This window comes from Sorex fumeus, unplaced genomic scaffold (genome assembly GCF_029834395.1).
Source record: "Sorex fumeus unplaced genomic scaffold, SorFum_2.1 ptg000014l, whole genome shotgun sequence".
NCBI classification, from domain to species: domain Eukaryota; kingdom Metazoa; phylum Chordata; class Mammalia; order Eulipotyphla; family Soricidae; genus Sorex; species Sorex fumeus.
This window is the reverse complement of record NW_026606071.1, coordinates 23,993,528-24,018,547: the sequence shown is the minus strand read 5'-3', so window position 1 is coordinate 24,018,547 and position 25,020 is coordinate 23,993,528. Positions and strand designations below refer to the sequence as shown.

Below are 25,020 nucleotides of genomic sequence, written 5' to 3'. Positions count from 1 at the left end.
CGCGGCCTGGCGCGGGCCGGGTTGGGGGTGTGCGGCGGAGGGGGTGGGGTGGGGAGGGGGACCCGGCTAGGCCTCCGGTGGGTGGGGGGGGGCCCGCGGGCGGCCGCCCCTCGGCCCTGCACCCCGGGTGCCCCCCCCCACCCCCCACCCCGAGGGGGCTCCGGGCGGGACGGCGGCGCCGCGGGGCGGAATCGTGCGCGGGCCCGGAGCTTTTTTTTTCCCCCGGCGGCGGAGCGCGGCCAGGCCCGGGCCTGGGAGTGGGGGGTGGGCGCCCGGAACCTCCCGGCCCACCGCCCGTCTCGCCCACCCATTTCGGTAACACTGGAATTGATCTCCCCCCCCGCCCCTCTCCCCCCCCCTCCAGCCGCCCCCCACCCCCGTAACCCTTTAACCCTTTACCCCTCCTCCCCCCCCCCCACCCCGTGCGCTCCGGGCGGCCCTGGCCGGGGCGGGGCGGGCAGGCGGGCGGCCTGGCGGGCGTGGGGTGCGGGGTGGAGGGGCGGTGAGGAGTCAGGTGCAGCCGCGGCCCGGAAAGTTTCCTTGTAGGCCCCGATTTGGGGTGTGTGTGTGTGGTGGGGGGGTGCTGCCCTCCTTTCGGGGGACGCCTCGGTTCCTAGCGCTCGGGACCCCCCCTCCTCCTGCCCTCCACCCGAGAAGGCGCGCGAGGGGGGTGGGGTGGGGTGAGGTGAGGTGGGGGGCGAGCACTCGGCTATTTGGAAACTCCGGGCCAGTTCCTGTCCATTGAAGGTACTCCGTCCTGCACCCCTCGCCCGCGCCCCACCCCGCGCCCCGGCTGCAAACTCCAGCCCCAGAGCCCCCCTCCAGCCGGGGCTGGGGGTGGGGGTGGGGGGGACACCGGGCCTGCTCCTTGCCGTTGGAAAAGTTTTCCAAGGCTTTTTTTTTTTTCCTCCTCCTGAGCTCATTAGTTCGTGACTGGCCTTTTTGCAGTGGGAAGGGAGGAGGTACGTTCAGGTGGGATTTCTCCCAGCGAGGCTTTTCCGATCGCCTTTTTTTTCTTTTTTTAAAGCCCCAACCCCAGAAAGGCGGGATGTGCTTTGCCACTTTGCCCCCCTTCCCCATCCGCTTGTCCCCCCCCCCCCCCCCGGGGACTCCTGGAGAGAGAAAGGTAGTTGGGGGGGGGGTCGTCTCCAGCGCCCCTCCCCCCTCCGGGGCACCCGCTCCCGGGTAGGGGAATAGATGGGGCGAGCAGGGAGAAGGGAAAGGGGGCCGGATTTCAGGAGCACCCCCCACCCCGACAGAGCAGTTTCCTGTCCTGTTTGGTCACTCTCCGGTAAAAGAAACACGTGAACGGAACCCCGGGGCGGAGGGGGTGTGGAGGGACCCTGGTTGTCAGAAAGCTGGAAAGCCTTAGAAATTAGAGGGAGGGAGGGAGGGCGAGAGGTGGGCAGGGCAGCCCTGAAACCGGGTCTCCAGTCCGCGGACCCGGCGTCTATTTTATTCTGATAATAAGGACTTGAGTGTGTGTGTGTCACATAGCCTCTTGTATTGGACCCTAGAAATAAGGAAAACAGGTTTTTAGGGAAACTTGTGCTTGCCATTACTCAGGGGTTCCTCCCCCCCGCCTCCCGGGGAGGAGCCCCCAGGGAGCTGAAAGCTGCTGACTTTGGTTGGGGTATGTGCCCCCTTTCTCTGTGTATTCCTTTTTAGTTAAATTTGTGGGTTTTGAAAGTCAAGCATAACTCTCTCTTTCTCTCTCTCTCTCTCTCTCTCTCTCTTTCTCCTCTCTCTTTCTCTCCTCTCCTCCCCTCTCCCTCTCTCTTTCCTCCCCCCTCCCCCCAGGCACACACATGTAGAACACTGCAAATTTCAAATCTAGATTTCCTGATTCTCAGGGATGGGATATTTCCTGTGGCAACACTTCCCTCCTCCCGGTTGTCCGTTTTGTATAGAGTTTGGAGTGCTGGTGGTATATGAGATTGACATGAAATGTACTCTGTGCCCCCTCCTCCCCCTTCCACCGGTGTGCGCCTTTTTGCAGCAGTTACCTTTCCTCTCTCATGTATTTGCTTCCCCTTTTAAAATTTTTTATTTATGGGGGGACGGGCAGGTTTGGGGCACACCTAATAGTGCACAGGGGCTGTATCTGGCTCTGGTGCTTAGGAGTACGCCCCTGGCCATGCTCAGGAGAGCAACCATGTGCAAAGCTGGGTTGCACTAACAGTGGCTGCTTGCAAGACAGGCACCTTACCTCTTGTACTCGCTCTCTCCTGCCACCTCCCCGCCCACTTTCTTTTTGTAGTGGACCTGGGGCAGAGTGGTGGGTGGCTGTATGTCCTGCCTAGAGAGCAGACTGGAATCAGTTTGCAGAGGTATTCTACGGTCAGACCGCCCCGACGGGACACGCTTACCCAGAGAAAAGCTGGCAGTGGCAGAGCAGTGGCTAGATAACCCCAAGACTTGGTCAGTGCTAACTAATGAGCAGGGTGGAAGTGAGGTTCCTTCTGTGATTCTTATTAAACTGCCTTTTTTTCCCTTTGGTTTGCCTAAAATGAAACTCCTTCTGTTTCTCCATGATATATATTCAGTCTTTTAGCATTTTACTTAAGGAAAACTTGAATTTAAAATTGTGTGGGTTTAATATAAGATGCAGATTCCATTTAATGGTGGTTTAACTTTATTGATTAATTGAAATTACTTATTGACTTGGACGTTTTCTTATGCCTGCATACCAAAAATTGTGAACTTCTATTATAGTCTGTCCTTATTTTTAGATCATATTGGATGGAAGTCATCCAAAAGCTTTGTACGTTTTTTTCACCCTGTCCCAAACACATACTACTTTCCTCATTGAATTGCCTTAGAGGTTACTTTATTCTGAGAGAATGGTGGGTTTGGTTTTCTCTGTTCGTTTATTTGGTGTGTGTGTGGGGGGGGGACACACCTGGTTCTGTGCTCAGGGATCCCTTTTAGTAGGACTCAGGGCACCTTATAGAGTGTGGGGGAATCAAACCCGGTTCAGCTACGTGCAAGGCTAGCACCCTGTACACTGTACTATTCCTCAGGCATCTAGGTTTGCTATTCTTGAAGCTACATTTTATTTGAAAATAGTAAAAAAGACTTTCAGGGATGTTGAATTAATTGTAATCACTAAAGGAAATTCTTTCTCACTATTACATATTTAGTTTCAAAATTAGGTGTTCCTTTTAATTTGTAAGTCTGAAATCATCTAGTTTCCTTTTTTTCTGAAAGATTCTATAAGGAAATTTGTGAACAGGGCCTTCAACCGTTTTTCTCCACAAACCATTTTGCTATTAATTTTAAAGAAATGGAAGTTTTAATTTAAGTAGATTAAAAGATGTGTAAGTTTGTTTTTGACCACATCCAGATGCTCAGGGGTTTACCTCCTGGCTCAGCACTCAGGATTTATTCTTGAGGAACCATATGATCCATTCATTCATTCCTTTTTTTTTTTTTTTTTTTTTTTGCTGTTTGGGTCACACTCAGCAATGCACAAGGGTTACTCCTGGCTAATGCACGCAGGAATTACTCCTGGCGGTGCTCAGGGAACCATATGGGATGCTGGGAATCGAACCCGGGTTGGCTGCGTGCAAGGCAAACACCCTACTCGCTGTGCCCTATCGCTCCATTCCAATCCATTCATTCTCTCTGGGCTGGCTACTCTCTGCTGTCAGATTTTGGAGCAGTAGTGCTGGATAATGACTGGTCACCTGTATCTGAAAACAGCAAGAAAACTGTTCTCAGCCAGGAATCTTCCCTCAACATATACCTGGTGGTTTTCAAACAACAAATGAATAGGCGAGACTGGATTGGAAGGTGCAAGTTGTCCCCAGCAAATTGGCCCCACAGCAGACACTCCTCTGCATGTCCAGTGGAGTCAGGCCAAGTCCACTTAACTCACGCTAATGCAGCTCTGCCTGGGGGAGCCAACCACAATGGAGGCTTCTTCCCGCTTCAGATACAGGTTCTTCTGCAGGCCCTGACTCTTAATAGCTGATTTTAGACAATGTTGACAATGTTCCTGGCTATTTTGAGACACTTGCAAAAGATACTCTTGAGTTTGGTTGATGTAAGAACCTCAGTTTTCTCTCTTCCCTCCTTGCATTGAAGATAACAGCCTACTTCTTACTCTTTCCCAGAATGTTGCTTTTTTTTGGGGTGGGGGTTGGTAGGGGCAAGGGAAAAGGGAGACACAGCTAAGGGGAATGTCTCTCCTGGCTGTGTTCAGGGCCTACTCCTGAATCTGTGCATAGGATCATTCCTGGCAGGGCTTAGACAGTATTGGGTGCTGGGGACCAAAACCTGGTGGGCTACGTGCAGGGCAAACACTATCCTTCTGTGCTATCTCTCTGACCCCATGTTTGTTTTTTTGAAATAGCTTTTAGATTAAATTTTTTCTTGTAGCATGGAACCTGCAGTGAGCTACATTAGGATTAGACTTTGGGTTTGATGACCACTCTTGTAATAGTCACTTTACTCAGTCTCTTTTATTTCTTTATCTTTGAAATGGAAGAAACCTATTTTTTCCCCCCTTTTTAAATTGTGGGAGGGCCAAGCGCACTTGCCAGTACCATCCAGGACCTCCTGCTGTAAGGTGTATGCACTACCTTTTGAGCCTTGGAACGGAAAGAAACCTTTCTGATTTTAGGATTGAATGAGCTAGCTCGATGCTTGGCTCATAGTATATGTCCTAGTCTATACATACTTTACTATCAGCACTATCTAAATAGCATTTCTCTCCTTTCTGCTTGCTTATTTATTCCTTCCTACCCTCCCTCCCACCCCTCCTCCCTCCCTCCCTCCCTCAGTCCCTCCCCCGCTCCCTTTCTTCCTTCCTTCCTCACTTCCTTCCGCGCACCTGGCAGTGCTCAGGGCTATTTTGGCCTTATCCAAAATAAGGGGAGTGCTCAAAGTAACCCCTCTCCATACTTAGGGAACCACAGGGGCAGGGATTTGAACTGGCATTGGTCACATGCAAAACCTAACCTCTTTCACTCCAGCCACTGCTTGCTCTTTTTTCCTAACAGTAAAATGTGCTCATATTGAACCTATTCAGGAGATAACCTTTGTTAACGTTCTGTTGTGTTGTGTTTCTGTGTGTGTGACTGTGTGTACAGGCAATATAAACAAAATCTTACCTTTAATTGTAGTTAATTCATTTGGTATTGATCAAAAGCTTTAGTCCTGGGGCCAGAGAGAATATATGTTTTCCTTTAAATAGTTTTAGTATTCTCCATGTGACATTTTCCAACCTGAATGAGTTCTTGGCTCGGTGTATGTTATTAATACTATTAAGTATTTGAGTACAGATTGAGTATTATAATTACCTTCATGATACAAGTAAATAACTTTTGTACCTGTAAGAAATTAGCAGTATATTTATAGAAAGTGGTAGCAACCTGGATTTCGATCTAGTCTCTGCTGTTGAATTCTGTAAAATGACAAATGTAAAGGAGTTAGAGCTAACCCCGGGGGCAAAGACAATCACACTCTTTTACCCCTAACTCCTTCCCTTAAACTTTTTGTTTTGTTTTTGGATCACACTCAAGCAGTGTTCAGGGCATAGTCCCTGCCCCATGCGCAGGGGTTACTCCTGGTGTGACTTGGAGGACCATATGTGGTTCAGGGGATTGAACCTGGGTCAGCTGCATGCAAGGGAAGTGCCTTACCTGCTATACTATTATACTATCATTCTGGACCCAAACTCTTGAAGTTATCAATCTGAGTGTATGTGTGTGTGTGTGTATGCGCGCGCATGCTTTGCACACACGCATAGGAAAGAACTGAGGTGTCTGCCTTTGGTGGGCTCACCTGAGTCAGGAAGATGTCTTCCCAGTGAATCTGTTAGAGTCACTAATACTTTGTTCTTTCATTTAACTGATAAAACTTCCTGTATTCCTGTTTTTTTTTAAATTATTATTATTATTGTTTTGTTTGACAGTGTTTTATTATTTTTAATTAAGATGCCAGTCTTGTATTAGACTAAAGATGCATTTTCTCTGTCCTTGAAGAGTTTATATTCTAGTAACGTGTAAAAAATTTTTTTAAAAAGTAGCTGACACTCATTTACTAATTGAATGAGAAGATAAGCCTGGGGAAGGAGATCTATTTATTGTGGCTTAGGGGCAAGCCTTAAAGTGTGGGTTTTTCTGGGAGAAATTCTGCATTAGAGAAAGGGAAGAGTGAAAAAGCTTTCCGGGAGGTAAATCTGTTCTGTGATGCAAATGATAAATGTGGCGGAGCGGAAGTAAACTAGGAGAGGGAGAGATCTGCCTGGCTAGGTCCTGAAGAGTTTGGATTACTTATTCATCTAGGGGACCCTGAGACCATTGGCCAAGCCAGTCACTTGCCTTTGAGAGGACTTAAGTTATATTCAAGAGTGAAAGAAAGGAGTTAAGACTAGAAGATGGTTGGCAGGACTGCAGTTAGACCAGAGAGGCTGTTTCTGAGAGAGACGGAAAGGTTCAGCCAGGGATGGCTGGCCGTGGTGGTGAGGAAAGCTGGTGGAGAGACTGGTCTTTGAGGTACGGTAGTGTGCCTAGGTTGGCCAAAGGTAGATGTGAAATAGTAGAAGTTAAAAAAAAAAGCTGAGTCAGTACTTATCTTTTTTTTCCTTCAAAATCTGGTACTTTTGTCCCTCCCTCCCTCCCTTCCTTCCCTTCCTCCCTCCCTCCCTCCCTCCCTCCTTCCTTCCTTCCTTCCTTCCTTCCTTCCTTCCTTCCTTCCTTCCTTCCTTCCTTCCTCTCTCCTTCCCTTCCACCCTTCCTTTCTTATTTCCTTCAATGGGCCTTTCTCCAGAAAAATCCACTTATTTATGCATGTTCACAATTTTGTGTATTCGGTTGGAAACCAGGAATAATGACCTCTGTGGTCTTAGGAGCTGTAGAGTAGAAATTAAAATGAAAGTCTCTAGTGGAATGTTTTGACTCATCCTTTTTGTATATTTATGTGATTTAATCACTGCTATTTCATAGATGCAAACAGCTATTTATAATAACTTGCTCAAGGTCACGCATTTTGTACTTCAGTTAAAATGAATTACTAACAAGGAAACTTAATGGAAGAATTTGAAAATTTATTTCTTGACAAATTGGAATAGCTGTAAACCTTAGGGTTATTTATTTATTAAATCACAATAGCTTGCTGGGACTGGTCTCAATCAGATATCTTTTATATAAGCAAAGTTTGCCCAAGTCTTGCCTCTGGCCCACCCTTTCAGCCCATTTCATCTTGCAGCTCTGTAAAGTAAGATTAAATGTATCTAGGGACTCATTGACATTTGAATATAGAGACTAGAAAAATCAGCCAATAGCTGAGCGGACAGAAAGGAGAGATTATTCACGAAGAAAAAGTGGTTAGCATGTTAGATGCTACAGAAGAAGCCAAGATAAGGATAGAAAAGTGGATGTGAAATTTAGCAACAAAAAGAACGTGAGTTTAAAGATTTGAAAAGAACTTTGAGGACTATAGCTGCAACTTAGATTTTCTTCTTGCCCTGCTATAGTTTCTGTAACAATTGAAAATTATATGGATAGGAACTCAGAGGGCACTTGATGTAAAGGAGTGTTAACTGGTGCTAATGGTGCTATACAGCTACTTAAACTACTCATTCTGCGAGTATTTTTCTTGACAAGAGCATCATTATATGGATACTATAGAACGGAGAGAGCATTTTAAATATGGATTATAGGAAACAGTTCTCAATGGGATTATGCTATCTTCTCTCGAAGACAGTGGCAGAGACGGTCTCTGAATTACAAATCTCCACTAGGAGCTGGAGATATTTTCTAGCAGGTTCTAGACTAAATTATTAGAACAGTGAGTGACTATTACTGCTTCTAATAGCAGTTCATAATAGGGGACCCTCTGAGCTGGGTACTGTGCTAAGCACATTTCACGGAATATCTAATTTAATTCACCGAAGGACTCAGTGAAGTATATACTACTATAGCCCTCTCTTGACTGATGAGAAAACTGAAACCTAAATAACTTGCCCAAAATCATACAATACACCTAAGGAGTAATTAGCAGAACTAGAGTGAGCACCTTCTTTGTTGCTGGAGCCAGCACCCTCAGTTGCTACATGAAAGTATTCTTATTTTTCTGATAAATAAAGTAAGGAATTTACAAGCATAAAGTAATTGTATTTTAAATGCAGAACGCAGGCTTCTTTGTTCAGTTTGGGCACAGCATTGGCTCATAAGAGACATTCAAGAAGCATCATTAAATACATATATATGATATTCTAACTTGAACTTCAGTTATCTTAAATATTTATACTTGGGATAATAGAGCATTGTTGTCACTGATTTTTTTTTCATCAAATCACACTGACTGATAGTTTTCATTTCATAATTGATATTCTGATGTTGCTGTTTTTCACATTGGTAATGAAGGATGTTAGGGTATTTTATTTGTTTTATTTTTGTTTGGGGGCCATACCTGGCAGTGCTCATGGTTTACTCTGGTTCTCTGCTTGGGATCATTCCTGGCAGTGCTCAGGGGCCACATGTGCCCAGGGATTGAACCCAGGTCACCCACATGCAAGGCAAGTGCCCTACCAACTGTAGTGTCCCTCTGGCCCCAGATTTTTTTAATTGGTTTAATCATTTTTTCATATCTTGTTACATTTGGGGGCTTAATGAAGTAGAGTTAAAACTTATTTCAGGGCTAGAGAGATGATTCAGTGGGTTAGAGCGCATACTTTGCATATAAAAGCCCAGGTTCTATCCCTGCCACCAAACTTCCAAGGAGTGACCCAAGCAGTAGGCTGTGAGTAGCCCCCAAGCATTGCCTAATGTGGCGCCAAACCCACTTATTTTAGAAAGCGCTATAAAGGATGAGAAAGCCTTTTTCTCCACCCACCTTTTTTTTTGGTGGTACCAAGTATTGAACCTAGGTCCCCTACGTGCAAGGCTTATGCTTTGCCACTGAGCCACTTTCTCGGCCCCAAGGGAAAGTTTTATCTAATACTTTAAAATGTGTGACTCTGGGATAAATAAGCATTCTTAATTTGCATTGGCTGTGTTGAAAAGTAACATTCTGAGAATATAGATTCATGCTGGCTAAAAAGGAATAGTAGGTGTGTTGTAGGCCTAGCCTCTTTAAAGGCGGTGGAATATAAAGTTACAGATGGTAATTAGGGGGAAATGCTGTGGCAGTGAAATGAACATGCTTCTGAAACATGAGAGTCAAAAGAACATTAATGACATTCAGAGATTCCACATGGAGGTGATAGAGCAGCGGTCCCAAAGAGAATAATGTTCACATCCTTGTCAAATTGGTTACTATAGCGTGTTGGTTGCTTTTATTACAACCTTACCTTCCTGACTTTTCTCCCTGTTAGTGTCATAGTCTCCTTATTTGAAAGAAGAAGCTATGCAAATGGATTGTTTTATTTTCCAGTTAAAGCCAGTATACAATATCAAGGAGGATTTAAAAAAAGATTTTTCCACTTGTGCATATTTCCTACTCTTGAATTCCAGTATATGGTTATATTTACTGTGGAAATATTCTTTCTGTGAGACTATTCTCAGAGATAGTTATTTTTGCTTTTTTTTTTCTTTTTGAGTAATGAGTGTATATTCTGCTGTTGCTCTAAAGTGCTTAATTACTTGCATTCTTTTTTGAGGGAGCATAGATCTGTATATATGTAAATTAAGTTAGCCGGACAGCTAAAGATAATGTCTGATAAAATTGTTAACAAGTTTCGTCTGATTAAGGTTTTCTTTTGAGGAAGGGATTTGAGGTCACACCCAGAGCAGTGCTCAGGGGCAGCTCCTGGCTCTGTGCTCATGAGTGACCTCTGGCAGTGCTCAGGATGCTAGGGATTTGAACTGGGGTCAGCTGCATGCAAGGCAAGCACCTTCCCTCCTGTGCTGTCATTCTGGTTTAGTTTTTTTTTTTTCATTTATTTATTTGGCTTTTTGGGTCACACCCAGCGATGCTCAGGGGTTACTCCTGGCTCAGCACTCAGGAATTACCCCTGGAGATACCTAGGGGACCATACGGGATGCCTGGATGGAACCCGCGTCAGTCATGTGCAAGGCAAGCACCCTATCCACTGTGCTATTGCTCTGCCCACCTCCCTTTTTTTTTTTTTTTAAGAAATTATATTCCTCATGTATTGAAAGGCACAGTTTCTTCATGAATTAGAAAGTGAGATAATTAAATCTTAGTGTCTATGTGATGAAGATCATGTGAATTTTACATATATATATTTCTTCTTTATAACTTACAATGAACCTAAGAGTAAAGGCATGTGAACTTCACCTTAGAAGAGGTGCAGGATAAAGAGTTTGACAAGTGGTGGTTAGATATAAAGAGTGAAAAAATGTACAGATTTTCTTAGTGCTTATAGTTATTTCTTCTTTAATTAAAAAGGTAAAGCCTTTGAACGTAGAGTAGACCAGATAAATTTTTGTTTCCGTGATTTAATGATGTTGGCTTTGATATTTGCAATACTCAGAAGGAAGTTAGATTTTGAAGCAGAAGGCCTTTTCACTCAGCATGTGTTCTTATTGTACTTTTAAAAAGTGAGTGGCCACATCAGGATGTTGCTAGTATAACTATAAAGATTAGGTTGAACTTTCATTTATAATTATTATTACTACTATTATTATTATTATTATTGGGGGTGGGATTTCTGAGCCATATCCAGCTGAGCTTAAGACTTACTCTTGACTCTGTGCTCAGGGATCACTCCTGGCAGGGTTCAAGGGACCTTATGGAGTGATGGAGATTGAATCTGTGTTAGTCAGATGCAAGGCAAGCACCTTATCTGCTGTACTATCTCTCCAGCAGTTGAACTTTTAAAAAGGGATTTCAGGGGCTGGAGAGATGGCACAGTGAGTAAGGCACTTGCCTTGCATGCAGTCAACCGGGGTTCAATCCTTGGTGCACCATGTGCCTCCCCTGAGCCTGTCAGAAGTAAGCCCTATGCACTGCTGGGTATGTGCCATCATCCCCCACCCCTGCAATTAAAACCCAGAAAGAAAAAGGGGTGGCAGATTTAGAAATGAAAAACAGTTGGTTACTCAAAAGGAAGATACAAAGAATTATATGAAGTTGGCAACTATATGTAGAAAATTAAGGTGGTTGAGAATTTGTTTAAAAGATGTTGAAATTAAACACCTTTTTGTAATGGCGTAGAAGTGATTTATCAACACCTTTGATATCTTGTGGCAAATAGCAAAATAAGACTGTTAGATGGATTAATGAATTCAGAGAGTTCGAAGGAAATAAGATAGGCAGATTTAATAAATTCTCTCTCTCCCTCCTTCCCTTCTCCCCCCATACTTTTTTTCCTTTTTGTGGTATTAGGAATTGAACTCAAAACCTCTTGCTTACAAAACATGCATTTCTGCTTGACATTAGCCCTGTTCTTTTTTTTTTTTAAAAAAAGTGACATACTAAGGAGATGCTAAATAGTCCTTGGGTAAGCAAATTAGATGATATTTATCTGATGAAACAGCTGAGGTTATTTCTTGAGATACTAGAATATTAAAAAATTTTACAACTTCTGGGCCAGGGATGTGTGTCAGTGTACCATATGTGAGTTTCTGGATTGTATCTCTGACCTGGTATACATCAAGATAAAAAAGAGGAAGGAAAAAATTCTATCTATATATTCGAGAGAGCAAGAGAGAGAGGGAGAGGGAAAAGGGGAGAGAGAGGGGAGGGGGAGAGAAAGACACTTCCCTCTCTCCTTTTGTTGTTGTTTGCTGTGTCATTCAGGGGTTGCACATGCAGTTGTGAATTCACTTGCATTCATACACCTGTGAATATGCACAAGTGAATATGCACAAGGTGGTGCATACACCTGTGGTAGCATGGGGGTGAAGGTGGGGGGGGATGGTACTAGGGATTGCCATTGGCCTCCATCAGCAAGGCAGGTATTCTCCTACTGAGTCACATCCCTGACCACCCTCCATCCCATCCCCACCTTGTTAAAGCTAATTTTTAACTCTTTCGTGGTAGGGTCTGTGGCTATTAAAGCGCATAGTGTAGAGGCCAGAGAGAAAGCTCCAAGAACTAGCATGCAGGCCTAGGTTTGATCCCCTGCATCACACAGTCCCCAGAGCACAGGGCTGGGAGTATAGTACCCCTGCTTCCCCACTGGCTCCCAGATCTAAGATTGTATATAAGATCACCTGAAGTAATAAAAGAGAAGTTTAAAATGTTAGCTGATCTTTGGGTGAATGCAGTAAACTTTAGGTAGGCAGACAACCCCAGGATTTAAGAGTCACTGTTGCAGAAGCTATTCATGCAGTCAGCATCTATTTGTTGAACATTTATTAACTGCTGAGGTCTGTGCTAGGTCTTGAAAAACTGGAAAGTTGTTTGTCTGGAGCTTATTTCCTAGGAGGGAGGACTGCAGAAAAGTGGGCATTTATAGTGGATGACAGAGGCCCACTGAGGAAATGCAGAGCACCAAGGAGGAGGAGGAGGAGCGGGTGTCCGCCTGTGGAGAGCCCAATGCTGCCCTGGACTGGGGGCGATGGCCCAGGGAGGGGTGCACCTAGGGCAGTTGTCTGCTGATTTACTCTGAAGTGCTCACTTACTTGGCTCACCCTTTTCAGAAAATTAATCACTCAGTACTCCTGGAAATCTTCCTTCTATGAGGGACCGAACAGCACCCCAACAATTGCACCTGCAGCTACTCTTAAGCCCACCTCTCCCAGGAGCAACTGCTTTAAGGAGCGGGAGCAGCTGGTCCTAGACTTGGTGGCACCACAGGAGCCCCCAGGGGTTGAGAGCCTCTGACTATTCACATCCTTTCCTTCCAGTCCATTTCCTCTCTAGTTTATAATCTTCTAGAGACAAAAATTCTGTCTCTTACTATTATATCTCAACTGGGAAAAATGATGGTCTTTTCTTTCGTGTTTAATAAAGACATACATAGAAGCGAAAGTCATTGTATTTGACAGGGAAAGTGAAGGGAATCGAATTTCATAACTTCCTTAACAGCCTGTTGATTTTTTAGAATGAAAATAGAAAAGCAAGGGCTGGGGATGTGGCTAGTGATTCAGCACTTGCCTTGCTTGTGAGTGGAGCCCTGGGTTTGGCTCTCAACGCTTCATATTCCCCCAGCACAGCCAGGTATCCCCTCTCCCCCTAAAAAAAAATAATGGAAAATAATTACAAAAATAATATGTTCATTGTAAAAATGACATATTCGCTTTATGTCTTTTTTTTTGGTTTGTGTGTTTTGATTTTTAAGTCACACCTAGCAGTGCCCAGGGCTTACTTGTCTGCACTTGGGGATCACTCCTGGGACAGCTCAGGGAGACCATATGGGGTGCTGTGCTGGGGATCACTGTGCAAGGCAAGCGCCCTACCCACTATGCTATCACTCTGACCCCATTGCTTTATGTTTTTATTTGTTTTGTTTGGGGAGATATGACTATGTAGAATTTTAAAAGGCTTTTCTGGTTAGTGATGACAGAATACTGACATCTCTGTTTTCTCTCAATGAGCTAAATTTCGAGAATTTAGCCAAATTTTAAAAATTCTTCTTCTGAAGGCCTCTTTGAGTCAGGCCTCCCAAGCGATAATCAATTCCCAGGAACTTTCTGTGCAAGTGAAAGTGATGAGCAGTCCGTTTGTGATGGTGGGAGGCGGTGTGTGGAGTTTGGGCTGATGATATGGCTCCTTCGACACAAGACCTTAAGGGATGATTTAAAAGCTCAAGAAATAAATGACAATAGGAAGAGGAGTGAGCTGATAGAATTGGGGTATAAATTTTTGTTTTGTTTTCTTTGGGGGTCATACCCAGCGATGCTCAGGGGTTACTCCTGGCTCTGTGCTCAGGAATCACACTTGATGGTGCTCTGTGGACCATATGGGGATATCAGGAATCGGACTTGGGTCAGCTGCTTGCAGAGTGAGGGCCCTACTCACTGTACTGGTTGCCTCACCCCTCAGGGTATAAAATCAAAGAGAAAAATGTTGTCATTCCAGAACAAAGTCTTCAAAGTTGCAAATATGTATAATAGCTGAGTATAGTGGACGTAGGTTTGAGCAATTTGAGCAGTTCAAAGTGAAAAATGTAAAATTTAAAACTAGAGAGTGAGAAGGAATACAGTGAATTATTATTGAGATTATTTGCAGGTTATTATAGTTATTAACAATTAATAATTTGGGTTTAATAATGATGTTTATTAATTAAAATGAAATTATAAATTTATCGCTAAGTAATCTATTAGTAAATTTAGCACTAAATAAAGCAAGTTGTTGTTATAATTATTATCTGGCCCTACTTTTTTTAAAAAAATTTTTATTTATTGAATATTTGTGAGATAGACCATTACAAAGCTATTCATGATTGGGTTTTAGTCATACAATGATCCAACATCCATCCCTCCACCAGTGTACATTTCCCACCACCAGTGTCCCCATTTCCCTTCCATCATCCCCCAACATCCCATCCCTACCCCCGGCCTCCCTCTGTGGCAGGCACTTTTCTTCTTTCTATCTCTCCTTTTCCTTTTGTGCATTATGTTTTGCAGTACAGGTACTAAGAGGTCATTGTATTTGTTCAGGGCATTCGGTATTTTTATTGGGACGGTAAGGCTAGAGTAGCTTTTTAACCAGGTGGCAGCTTTGGGGTGTGAATGTGACTGTCAAGGCTTCCGGAAGTACAGGGAGATGGGGGGAGGTAGCCCATCCCAACCCCAAGAAGGCCTGGAGATTTCAGTCACAAAACCTGCATACCCGAATTTTCAGCAGATTATGTCTTGGTTAGGTCCATCCTGAGATGGTGGAGTCAGGCCAGGGGTATAAAGGCAATTTTGGGTATGGGAGTAAGTGGCTGCCAGGGGCTCTGCTTGAGTGGGTACCAGACTAACCTGCCCCCCTTCAATTTACCCTGATCTGCTCAGCCTTTCATGGATCTAAGATTAACTGCGGCTTTTGATCTCTTTTGAGTTTTATTTATGGGTCTCTGAAGCAAGGCCAATACATGAGCTTGCTTAGCTGAGCTGGAGGTGGTTTGTGGGCATGACTTCCATATACCTGACTTTTGGCTATTTAATTTCTCAGGAAATTTGTTCCCGAGTTGTTGGGTTCTGACCAGAGGCACAGCGGCAGTTTTGGGGATCAGGAAGCCTGAAGGCACCATCAGACTTCTAATGCATTCGCCCCACAGGTATAGGTTGATCTGCTGGTGGCACGGTACCCTCTCCACTGATCCCATTTAAAGATATGGTCCCCCAAGCACTGCCAGGAGTCCCTCTTGGAGCAGGAGCAAGGAACCAGGAATTAGTTCCTAAGCATACTGGGTTGTGCTATACAGACTATCTGTATCATTAGGGGTGACTGGGCCATACTCCCCTACCCCCAATGGAATCGCTCTCTTTGGAATCACTCCTGATAGTGATTCCTGCTAGTGCTTGGGGACCTTGCAGTGTCTGAAATAGTACTCGAGTCTCCAGCATGCAAAGCACATATTCCAGTCCCTTGAGCTCTCTCCCCAACCCTGGTTTTTAGTTTTTAAATATAAAAATTTATGTTGGAGGCTGGAGCGATAGCACAGCGGGTAGGGTGTTTGCCTTGCACGTGGCTGACCCGGGTTCGATTCCTGGCATCCCATATGGTCCCCTGAGCACCTCCAGGAGTAACTCCTGTGCATTACCGGGTGTAACCCAAAAAGAAAAAAAAAAGAATTTATGTTGGTGGGGCTGGAGCAGTAGTACAGTGGGGAGGGCATTTACCGTGCACGTGCCCAGCCCAAATTTGATCCCCTGAACTTCATATCATACCCCTAAGTGCAGAGCCAGGAGAAAGCCATAAGCACCTCTGGTTGCAACCCAAAAACCAAAAACCAAAAAAATAAAAGTTGTTAGGGCAAAATGGGAGGAAATTGACTGGCCTTGCTGGTCTTGATTACAAAAGTTAGTAGGGGAAACAAAGGTTATGATTCAAGGAATTTTCTGTCCATAGTTTAACGTTAGCTATAGTTTAACGTTATCAACTTGATATGTTTATTTCCAGCAGAAAGACCATGCTTTAATTCCTATAAGTCAACCCTCATGGGGATGGGGAAGGGAGATGACTATGTTATATAACTGATGAACTGAAAACCAAATCAAAAGGGTTAATGCTTAACGTTGAATAAATTTAAGTGTAAAACAACACTCCCTGGAATGTTACAAACTGTGGTAATATAAGAACAAAATATTTCTGAGTTAGGGAAAATAGGCACTTGGAAAATTGGAATATTTTTGGGAATGTGAGATCAATCACAGTGATGTTGCATATACTAATTTTTGTATCATGGAGCTAGACTATAATTCTTTGAAGAAAATCAACTAATTAAATATGTTCTTTGTCTTTTAGGGGTTTTGTTTGTTTGTTTTTTGGTCACACCCAACTGTGCTAAGTCTCTTGCCTCTGTGCTCAGGGATCACTCCTGTTGATGCTTTGGGGACCATATTTGGTGCAGGGATCAAACCTGGATTGGACCCTTCAAGGCAAGCTCCCTTCAGTACAAGGCTGTACTCTCACTGAAACATGTAATTTTATTTATTTTTTAAGTAGAATTGAGTGCTAAAAGTAATGCAAATTTAAGATATTAAAAAATTAGGATGAAATGTCTTAGGGGCCAGGGATGGAGCACATGTTTTGCAGCTGTGACCCTGGGTTCAACCCCTCCCCCCCCAGCCCAAATGAAAAAAAAGGAAAAGACTAAAACTAATAATTCTACCATAGGGAAAACAAAAACAAAACAAAAAAAAACCAACAAAACTCCAACAGCAGCCCCAAAAGCAAAACCAAAAATTCTTCATCATATAAATATAAAATGATAAGTTGGGGTCCTGGGTGTGTAGCTGAGAGGTGAGTTTCCTGCTTTGCAGGCCTAAGACCATGAGTTCAGTTCCCAGCATGTCCCACGTTATGAACCCTGGCTCTGCCGTTAGTGATGCATCACTGTCAGGTGTGTGCAGGCACCACAGTCAAGTACAACCCAGCAACAGGGTATGGACAAGTCCCGCAAATAAGTGTATCCTACAGACGGCACAGCAACAAAGGGAAGGGGAATTTTTTTTTAATTTGCATAAACTTACTTGTTTATTGTATGAGTACTTGTTTGGGGGCTTGGGGTGCCAGGAATCGAACTAGGGTTGGCCACATGCAAGGCAAACACCTTACCCCCTATACCATCTCTCCAGTCCCCTAAACCTATTAAACTCAAGTGATGTTCAAACCTTAATAGCTGCCTCTAAAAAGGGTCTATCAAATAATATCTTTCCTTATTTTTTCTGGTTTGGAGGCCATACCCTGCAGTGCCCAGGGCTTTTACTCCTGGCTCTGTGCTAATCTGGTGGGGTTTAGGGGACAACATGTGGCTCCAGGGATTGAGCCTGGGTTGGCCACATACAAGGCAAGCTCCCTACTCACTGTACTATTGCTTTGGCGTACAAATTTCATCTTAATAAATTTATGGTTTTGCAGCCATAAATTTTTGTTTTGCAATCACTTAGCTTTGCTGTGGTAGCATAAGAACTGCCACAGGCAACTTACAAATGAGTGAACAGGACTGTGTTCCTGTAAATATGTTTACAAAGGTGACAGTGGGCCAAATTTGCTCTATTAATCAAAGTTTGCTGATGTAGTTCTGAAACAGTGCCTTAAAACAAAACTTGAGGGGTTGAGTGATAGTACAGCAGGTAGGGTATTGGCCATGTGTGTGGCCCACTTGGGTTCCATCCCTGATGCCCTGTATGGTGCCCCAAGCCTGCCAGGAGTGATCCCTGAGCACAGAGCCAGGAGTAAGCACTGAATACCACTAGGGCTCAAAACCAGAGCAAAACAGAACTTGAGAGTAAAAAACTATAGGCAGTCTGTTTTGTTTGTTTCTTGAGTTTTGTTTGGGGCCACACCCAGCAATGCTCACGGCTTACTCCTGACTCTGCACTCAAGAATCATTCCTAGTGGGACTTGGGGGACCATATGTACTGTCAGGGATGGAACTTGTATGGGTTGGCCTTGTGAAAGGCAAGTGTACTTTTACTCACTGTACTATACTCACTGTATTCACTTGTGCAAGGCAAACTTTGCATATCCACTGTACTATCTTTCCTGCCCAAATACTGTTTTGTTGTTGTTGTTGTTGTTGTTTCCTTTTCGGATCACACCTGTGGATGCTCAGGGATTTACTTCTGGCTCTGCACTCAAGAACTACTCCTGGCAGTACTCATGGGATGATATGGGATGCTGGGTATCAAACCTGTGTTAGCCACGTGCAAAGCAAACACCATACCTGCTGTACTATTGCTCTGGCAATGTAGGTAAATCCTAACTAGCAAATTCAACCCTAAAATATGTGTCCAACAAGGGTCAGTTTAAGACCAAAAACAAATCAGGTAAGGACTGAGGATTTGACTCAGTGGTCAAGTGTTTGCTATGCATGGGTGAGTCTTTGGATTTGATCTCTATTATTGTTTCCCTACCCTCCTACCCCAGATCAATTGAATTTCAATTTGCAGTTATAAGAATTTTGTCTCAGGGCCATAAGTTTGAGCCCTCAAACCACAAAAAAAAAAAAAGGAAAAGAAAGTTTAGTGGCAGGTAGCATGGCTATAAAATTTGTAAAATAGAAACCAGAAAGATAATACAAGGGTTAAGGCACATGCCTTGAACATAGCTGACCCTCATTCGATCCTGGGTACCACCTGGTCCCCAAAACATTGCTGGGTTCAGCCCTGGAGGCCCCCAAGTTCTGTAGGGTCCTAACACCCAGGCACTCACATTGAACCTCTGACTTACTTGGTAGATAATTGTCAGGAGGGCTCCCAGATCTAAACCCTGCTTGAGGGAGTACCTCCACAGGCTTTTCTGAGCATTGCTTTGGGAGGCCCTCACCAGAAATAAAATATATAAAAATTAGAAAGGCAAAATAAATTTTTACAGATAAATACATATCTTGACTATATCAGGGTAAGAGTGATCATTAGGGCTGAGGAGGTAATTCAGAGCATTTGCCTTGCATGTGTGGATCTGTCTCCAGTACCTGCATCCCACAAAAAGAATGAAAAGGGGTCGGAGTGATAGTACAGCAAGTAGGGACCTTGCTTTGCATGCGGCCAACCTGGGTTCAGTCCACGGCATCGCATATGATTCCCCCAGCAATGCCATGAATAATTCCTTAGCACAGAGCCAGGAGTAAGCCCTGAGCATCCCTGGGTATGGCCCAACCACCCCTACCCCCCCAAAAGGAGAATGAAAGAACATTGTCTTCATGTCTTTTCGTTTTTGTGATTGTCTCACACACATGAATATATATAGCACTCATTCATAAAGACACACTCTGTTCGCACTTATGCTTTTTTTTTTGACAGTTATAGATTTACTTCAACTTAATTCATGAAAGATTGATATTTGCCAGGTAGATGCACAGGCCAGAGGTAGTATAGAAGTGAAATAGGGGAGGTTGACTTTGAAGCATTTCCTTTTCTGAACATCTGGTCCTCCGGACAACTAAATTTAAGAATTTAGTGTAGCCATTCTTCCTTAAATCCTCAGAGTACTCTTATTTTTGTTTCACATTGTTGTGCCACTAGATTTACTTAGTAATGAATATTGTTTTTATTAGCCAAGTTAGTATTTCAGGTCTGTTTGTTTTTGTACTAGAGTAAGCGAAATGTTTTTCAAGGGCAACATAGAGGCTGGGGAGATGGTTGAAGTGGCAGAGCATTTTGCCTGGCATATATGAGGACTGGAGTTTATCCCACCATTGCTTGCCCTCCCCCTTCACTCCCTGACACCCCCAGAACTGCACGGTGTAACTCCTGCCTGGAAAATGGAGGGGAGGCCAGGAAGATGGCTCAGGGTGTAAGAGCACATGCTTTGCATGTGGAAACCCCAAGTTAACTCATGGTCCCCCAAGTTAACTCATGGTCATCCAACAGCCCAGAAGTGGCCCAAGACAAAAACAAATACAGGAGAGAAATACAATAGTCTACCCCCTTTATCCTCGGAAGGAAGATCATAGGAGAATTAGAAATTGACATCTGTGAATAGTCACTTCTCTTTGCTCCCCTGCTTTACTGGCCGCCATTCCTAGTGTGTTGCATACTCCCTAGCTTTTACTTTCATTTGTTTTGGAGCCACACCGAGCTGCTCTCAGGGCTTACTCCCAGCTTTGTGCTCAGGGATCATCCTGGTGGGGATGGGGTGGGGATGACCATATGTGGTATAGGGATCAAACTTGGTCAGCCACATGCAAGGCCTCCCCTGCCGGCTGTGCTATCTTTCTGGCTGCCTCTGTAGTGCCTTTGACCTTCAAGGCAACTTGATGTAAAAATATCTGTTATTATTGTTGTTCTAATTATTTTTGGTTTGGTGGTCCCCCCTGGCAGTGCTCGGGGACTCGCTCCCAGAAGTGCTCGCATAAAAAAAAGGCCCCATAGCTGCTTTGCTTTACAGGTGAGAAACTGGAGATGCAGGGAGTTTAAGTGATTGGTTAAAGGCGGAGCTGTGAGTGACTGATTTCAGTCTGAATTCGTCATGTGTTTATGGATCTTGTCATTCACTGCTGTGAGGAATTTCCTATTCACTTTGGTAAAAGACAGTTTTTCTTGTGTTTTTTTTTCTGGAGCTAGTATCCACATTGTTCCGTCAGCATTCAGGATGCCTTTTGAGGTATGAAGGAAGGTGTGTAGTGATCAACTCACTGCCAGGCTGCCTTTACACATTAATCTTTTTAGTTTTATTGTCAGCCTCACGTGTTACAGTATGTACATCTTAGTACTTGACCTTTTGTGTATAGCATCTAGATGTAGTGAATACTATGTGGTACCCTCCCCTTCTGCTTTTTCATTAAACCTCCAAAGGTGCACAAAGCTCCTTGTGGTATACAACATGGCATTGGATGCTGAGTGTATGGTTAGGTGACTGCTCTGTAGACCCAGACTCAGGTAACTTTAGTCTGAATGGGTAGATGTAGAATGATAAGAGAGGGGAGATAGGACCTTTCTTTGGCTGGGGAAGCACCCCCAGTAGCACGTGGGGGTATTGTGGTGCTGAGGATCAAATTCACGTACGAGTTATGCCGTTAGAGCCAAAACCGCAGCCAAAACAATGACTTGTTTTGTTTCATTTGTGGACTGCAGGGAGCACACCAGGCCATGCTCAGGGGCCATTCCTAAGTGCTCAGGAGTGACCCCGGATGGTGCTTGAGGAACAATATTTGGGGATTGGAACTAGGGTGGACTGTACGCAAATTAAATACCTGTTCGTTTGCTGGTATGTTCTCTGCAGCTCACAAATGAAACAAAACAAGTCTTTATTTATTGACTGGGGATTTGGCTCTCATGGCATAAGCCATTAGAAAATGGCTTAGTTATTTTTATTTTGCTTTGGAGTCACACCTGGAGATGCTCAGTGCTTACTCCTGTCTTGGCACTCAGGGAGCACTCCCAGTGGGCCTGGGGGGACCATAAGGGATGCCAGGGATTGAACCTGGGTCAGCCACATGCAAGGCAAGTATCCTACCCATTGTTCTATCACTCTGGCCCCTGAAAATCATTTTTTTAAATTTATTTTTAAATTAATTCATTTATTTTTTTGCTTTTGGGTCACACCCGGAGATGCACAGGGGTTATTCCTGGTGGTGCTCAGGGGACCATGTGGGATGCTGGGAATCTAACCCGGGTCGGCTGCGTGCAAGGCAAATGCCCTACCCGCTGTGCTATTGCTTCAGCCCCCAGAAAATGATTTTTTTAAAACAAGAATTTGTTCTTTAAAACTTTTTCCCCTAAATTTTCTAGAAGTATTTGTGGCAAAATCTTTAAATATTTTGCTGCCCTTGAAAAAAAATAGAATTTGGGAGCTGGAGAGAGTACAGTAGGTAAGGCTCTTATCTTGCATATGGCTGACCTGAGCTTGATCACCAGCACTACATATAGTCCCCCAAGCATTGCCAAGAGTAAACCCTGAGCATCGCTGCATGTACTACCTCTGGGAGGGGGTGGGGGGGAGAGAGAGAATGAATTTAGAGCCCAGGGTAGAATGCTTACATTGCAGGTGTGAGACCTGAGTTTGAACCCCAGCACCACACATACAGAAAGTATAGACTTTCATTGGGAAATTCTAGGGCTTCAGTTCTTTCCTTGGCATTGTAAAGGGAGGTGGGTTCTAACAGTATATAGCATGCCTCCACCAGTAATGAAATGAAAAGATGTGCCACCTTACAATATCTATTTGGTGAGGAGCACTGCTCTTTTGAGGTATTCTTAACATTTAACTAGCGGCAAAGTTAAATCTCCGTGGGCCCGAAAGATGATAGCGTGGATAAGACACTTGCCTTGCGTGCCCCTGACCTCCCTAGCTTCTGACCTTCCTTAGCTTCCTGGTACTCCCTAGCCCCCCCCCCCCCCCAACCCTGCCAGGTAAGCCCTGAATACTGCTGGGTGTGATCTCCCCCCCTCAAAAAAGTTGCTTCCATTTGGAGGAGTGAAGTCACTTGCTATTTTATCCTGCTTATTTCCATCTTGAATCCAGTTTTGGGGTGTTGCCTTACAGTGAATGCGTGATGCCTTTAGGAAGGGGCGAAGGGGCATGTCCCAGTATTTTGATTCCCAGGTAAGCCAGCCTTGCTAATTTCTGTTTGTTAACTAGGCCTTTTGATATTTTTGTAGACAATCTGCCTCATCTTGATTCTTCAGCATTCCAAACTGGTATCCTTGGGTTCTCTTAACATTGCTATGGTGCAGAAGATTTAAAATCAGGTATGGCTGTGGGGCCAGAAGTCCCTCAGTGAAATTCTCAGCTTCGATCTGCCTTCTGTTCTCTGATTTATCATTTGGGTTTCTTTTCTTTTTTCTGTGGTGATCTTTTTAGCTGATGTTCACAAGGAATAGAGTCACGTGATGTATGAAGGGAAACATATACACTTCTCTGAGGTTGACAATAAGCCCTTGTGCTCATATAGCCCCAAACTCTGCAAGCAGCGGCGACTCAACGGCTACGCTTTCTGTATCAGACACGTTCTGGAGGACAAGACTGCCCCCTTCAAGCAATGTGAATATGTGGCCAAGTATAACAGCCAACGCTGCACCAACCCCATCCCCAAATCAGAGGATCGTAGGTAAGAACTAAGTGCTAAAGGGAAACAGGCCTTGATTACATTAGCTGCCTATGGCCTATGTAAGTAATTCTCTTCTTCCTTGTGATACTGAGTGGTTGGATGTTGGGTTCAGGAGGTAATTATGTACAGGGTGGGGGTGGGGGTGGGTGAGGAATGCTTCTGTAGATGGGCTGTGGCAACCTATACAATGTATAAAGGAAGGAGTAGTAAGTTTGGGGAATTGTTTAAAAAGTTTAAGTGTCTACTCTTTTTGTTGTTTGATACACTTTGAAGAATTACTGTAAAAGTTTCTTTCTTAAAATTGCTGCTATAAGTCTTAGCATTGAAATGCTTATTTTTCAGCTTCTTTGCTTAAGTTTGTAATTTGTCTCAGAAATTTTAGGAACTAGTTAGGTATCATGAATAAAAATGGTTTTGAAATTTTAAAAATGTATTTGGAGGAGAGCACAGGTTATATATACTTAGTGAAAAAGATTATTTAAAAGCCTGCTTACCCAAATCGGTTAGAAGACTTCTAAGCAGTGTTTGGCTTTCATACTCTTGATTCTTTTAAAAATAATACCAGATAGAGTCTGTTTACTGTGATTTAGAACCTATTTTCACAGTCAGATTACATTTTATTACTAGAATTGTGAATTTATGCTATGTTGAATAAAAAAGCAGATTTTTTTGGTTTTGTTTTTGGGCCACACCCAGCTGTGCCAAGGGCTAATTCCTGGCTCTGTGCTCAGGGATTTCTCCTGGCTCCGGACCGTTTAGGGTGTTGGGTTTGAACCTACATCAGCTATATGTAAGGCCTTGTGTATGTACTATATTATCTCTCTATCCCCCAAAGAAGAAATATTTTAAAAGAAGGTAAAGAAGGAATCTTAGGGTGGTTCATTTGGGGGTTAAATTCTAACTGCATTTTCATTTAATCTCTTTTTTATGTCTCTTTTTCACCATTTCTCCAGCAGCTATATAGATCTTGGTTGAACATCGCTTATTTTCTCCAAATTTTTAAGTGTTTTTTTTTTTAATTTAGAAAATTTTAACATTTTACTTCTGTCTTTGAATATGTATATACAACTTATACATAAGCAGATGTTACCTACACAAATTGGCTGAAAGGAATCATGCATTTTATATGTCATGTTGAATGATTTTTTACACTTTCAGGGTGAAATAAATAATTTATGTTGATAGAGTTGCTATGAAAATGAGTTTAGTGTAATGTAATTTGGGAATACTCACTTAGAATTTTTAATGAGCATGTAAGGCCTCAAATTACAATACCTGAAAGGTAGAAACAGCTGCTTAGTGAGGCAAGAAATAAAATTTTAATCTCAGATGAGAAAAAGACCAGTGTATTATGCTAAATATTTGTCCAGTTGGTTTTAACAGACTGGAAATGGAAATGGTAATTTCTTGCTCCTGTTCTTTTTTTTTTTTTAATTTAAATTCTGGATAAACTTGGATTGTTTTTTTTTGTCATAAAAATAGCAAAATTTATTTGTTTATTTATTTTATTTTATCATTTTTTTTTTATTAGTGGAACACCATGAAGTACATTTATAGACTTATAAATTTTTGTGCTTGGGTTTCAGTTATACAATGATCAAGTACCCATTCCTCCACCAGTGCCCATCCTCCCCCACCACGGGTCCTAGCATCCCTCCCCCCCCCAACCCCCCCCCCCCCACCCTGCCGCTGTGGCAGGGCATTCCCCCTTGTTCTCTCTCTCTTCTTTTGGGTACTGTGTTTTGCCAGAGAGGCATTGAGTGGCAATCATGTTTGGTCTATAGACTACTTTTAGCATGTCTCTCCCACCCTGGGAGGGTCTTCACAACACCCTTTATTTGGTGCTCTCCTCTCTATCTGAGCTTCCTTTTCACCTAGCACATGTGGCTGGCCTTCAAGTCATGGAGCAAAATTCCTGGTACTAATCTGAGCCATTCCTGGGTGTTAGTCTC

General features: G+C 43.6%; 1 protein-coding gene across 4 annotated transcripts in view; it reads left to right on the top strand.

The window, feature by feature from the left end:
* INO80D (INO80 complex subunit D) overlaps positions 1–25,020 on the top strand; it is a 72,774-nt gene that overhangs the window by 334 nt on the left and 47,420 nt on the right. Inside the window, exons 1-3 of one of the 4 annotated variants that reach the window (XM_056111637.1) lie at positions 279–315; positions 22,620–22,709; positions 22,822–23,068. In XM_056111637.1, the coding sequence (XP_055967612.1) occupies positions 22,851–23,068 (218 nt within the window). In that variant the 5' untranslated portion in view covers positions 279–315; positions 22,620–22,709; positions 22,822–22,850. Of the gene's footprint in view, positions 1–278; positions 316–926; positions 963–22,619; positions 22,710–22,821; positions 23,069–25,020 lie in introns of those variants that run through there. The other 3 variants (XM_056111638.1, XM_056111639.1, XM_056111640.1) reach the window with 3 other exon arrangements.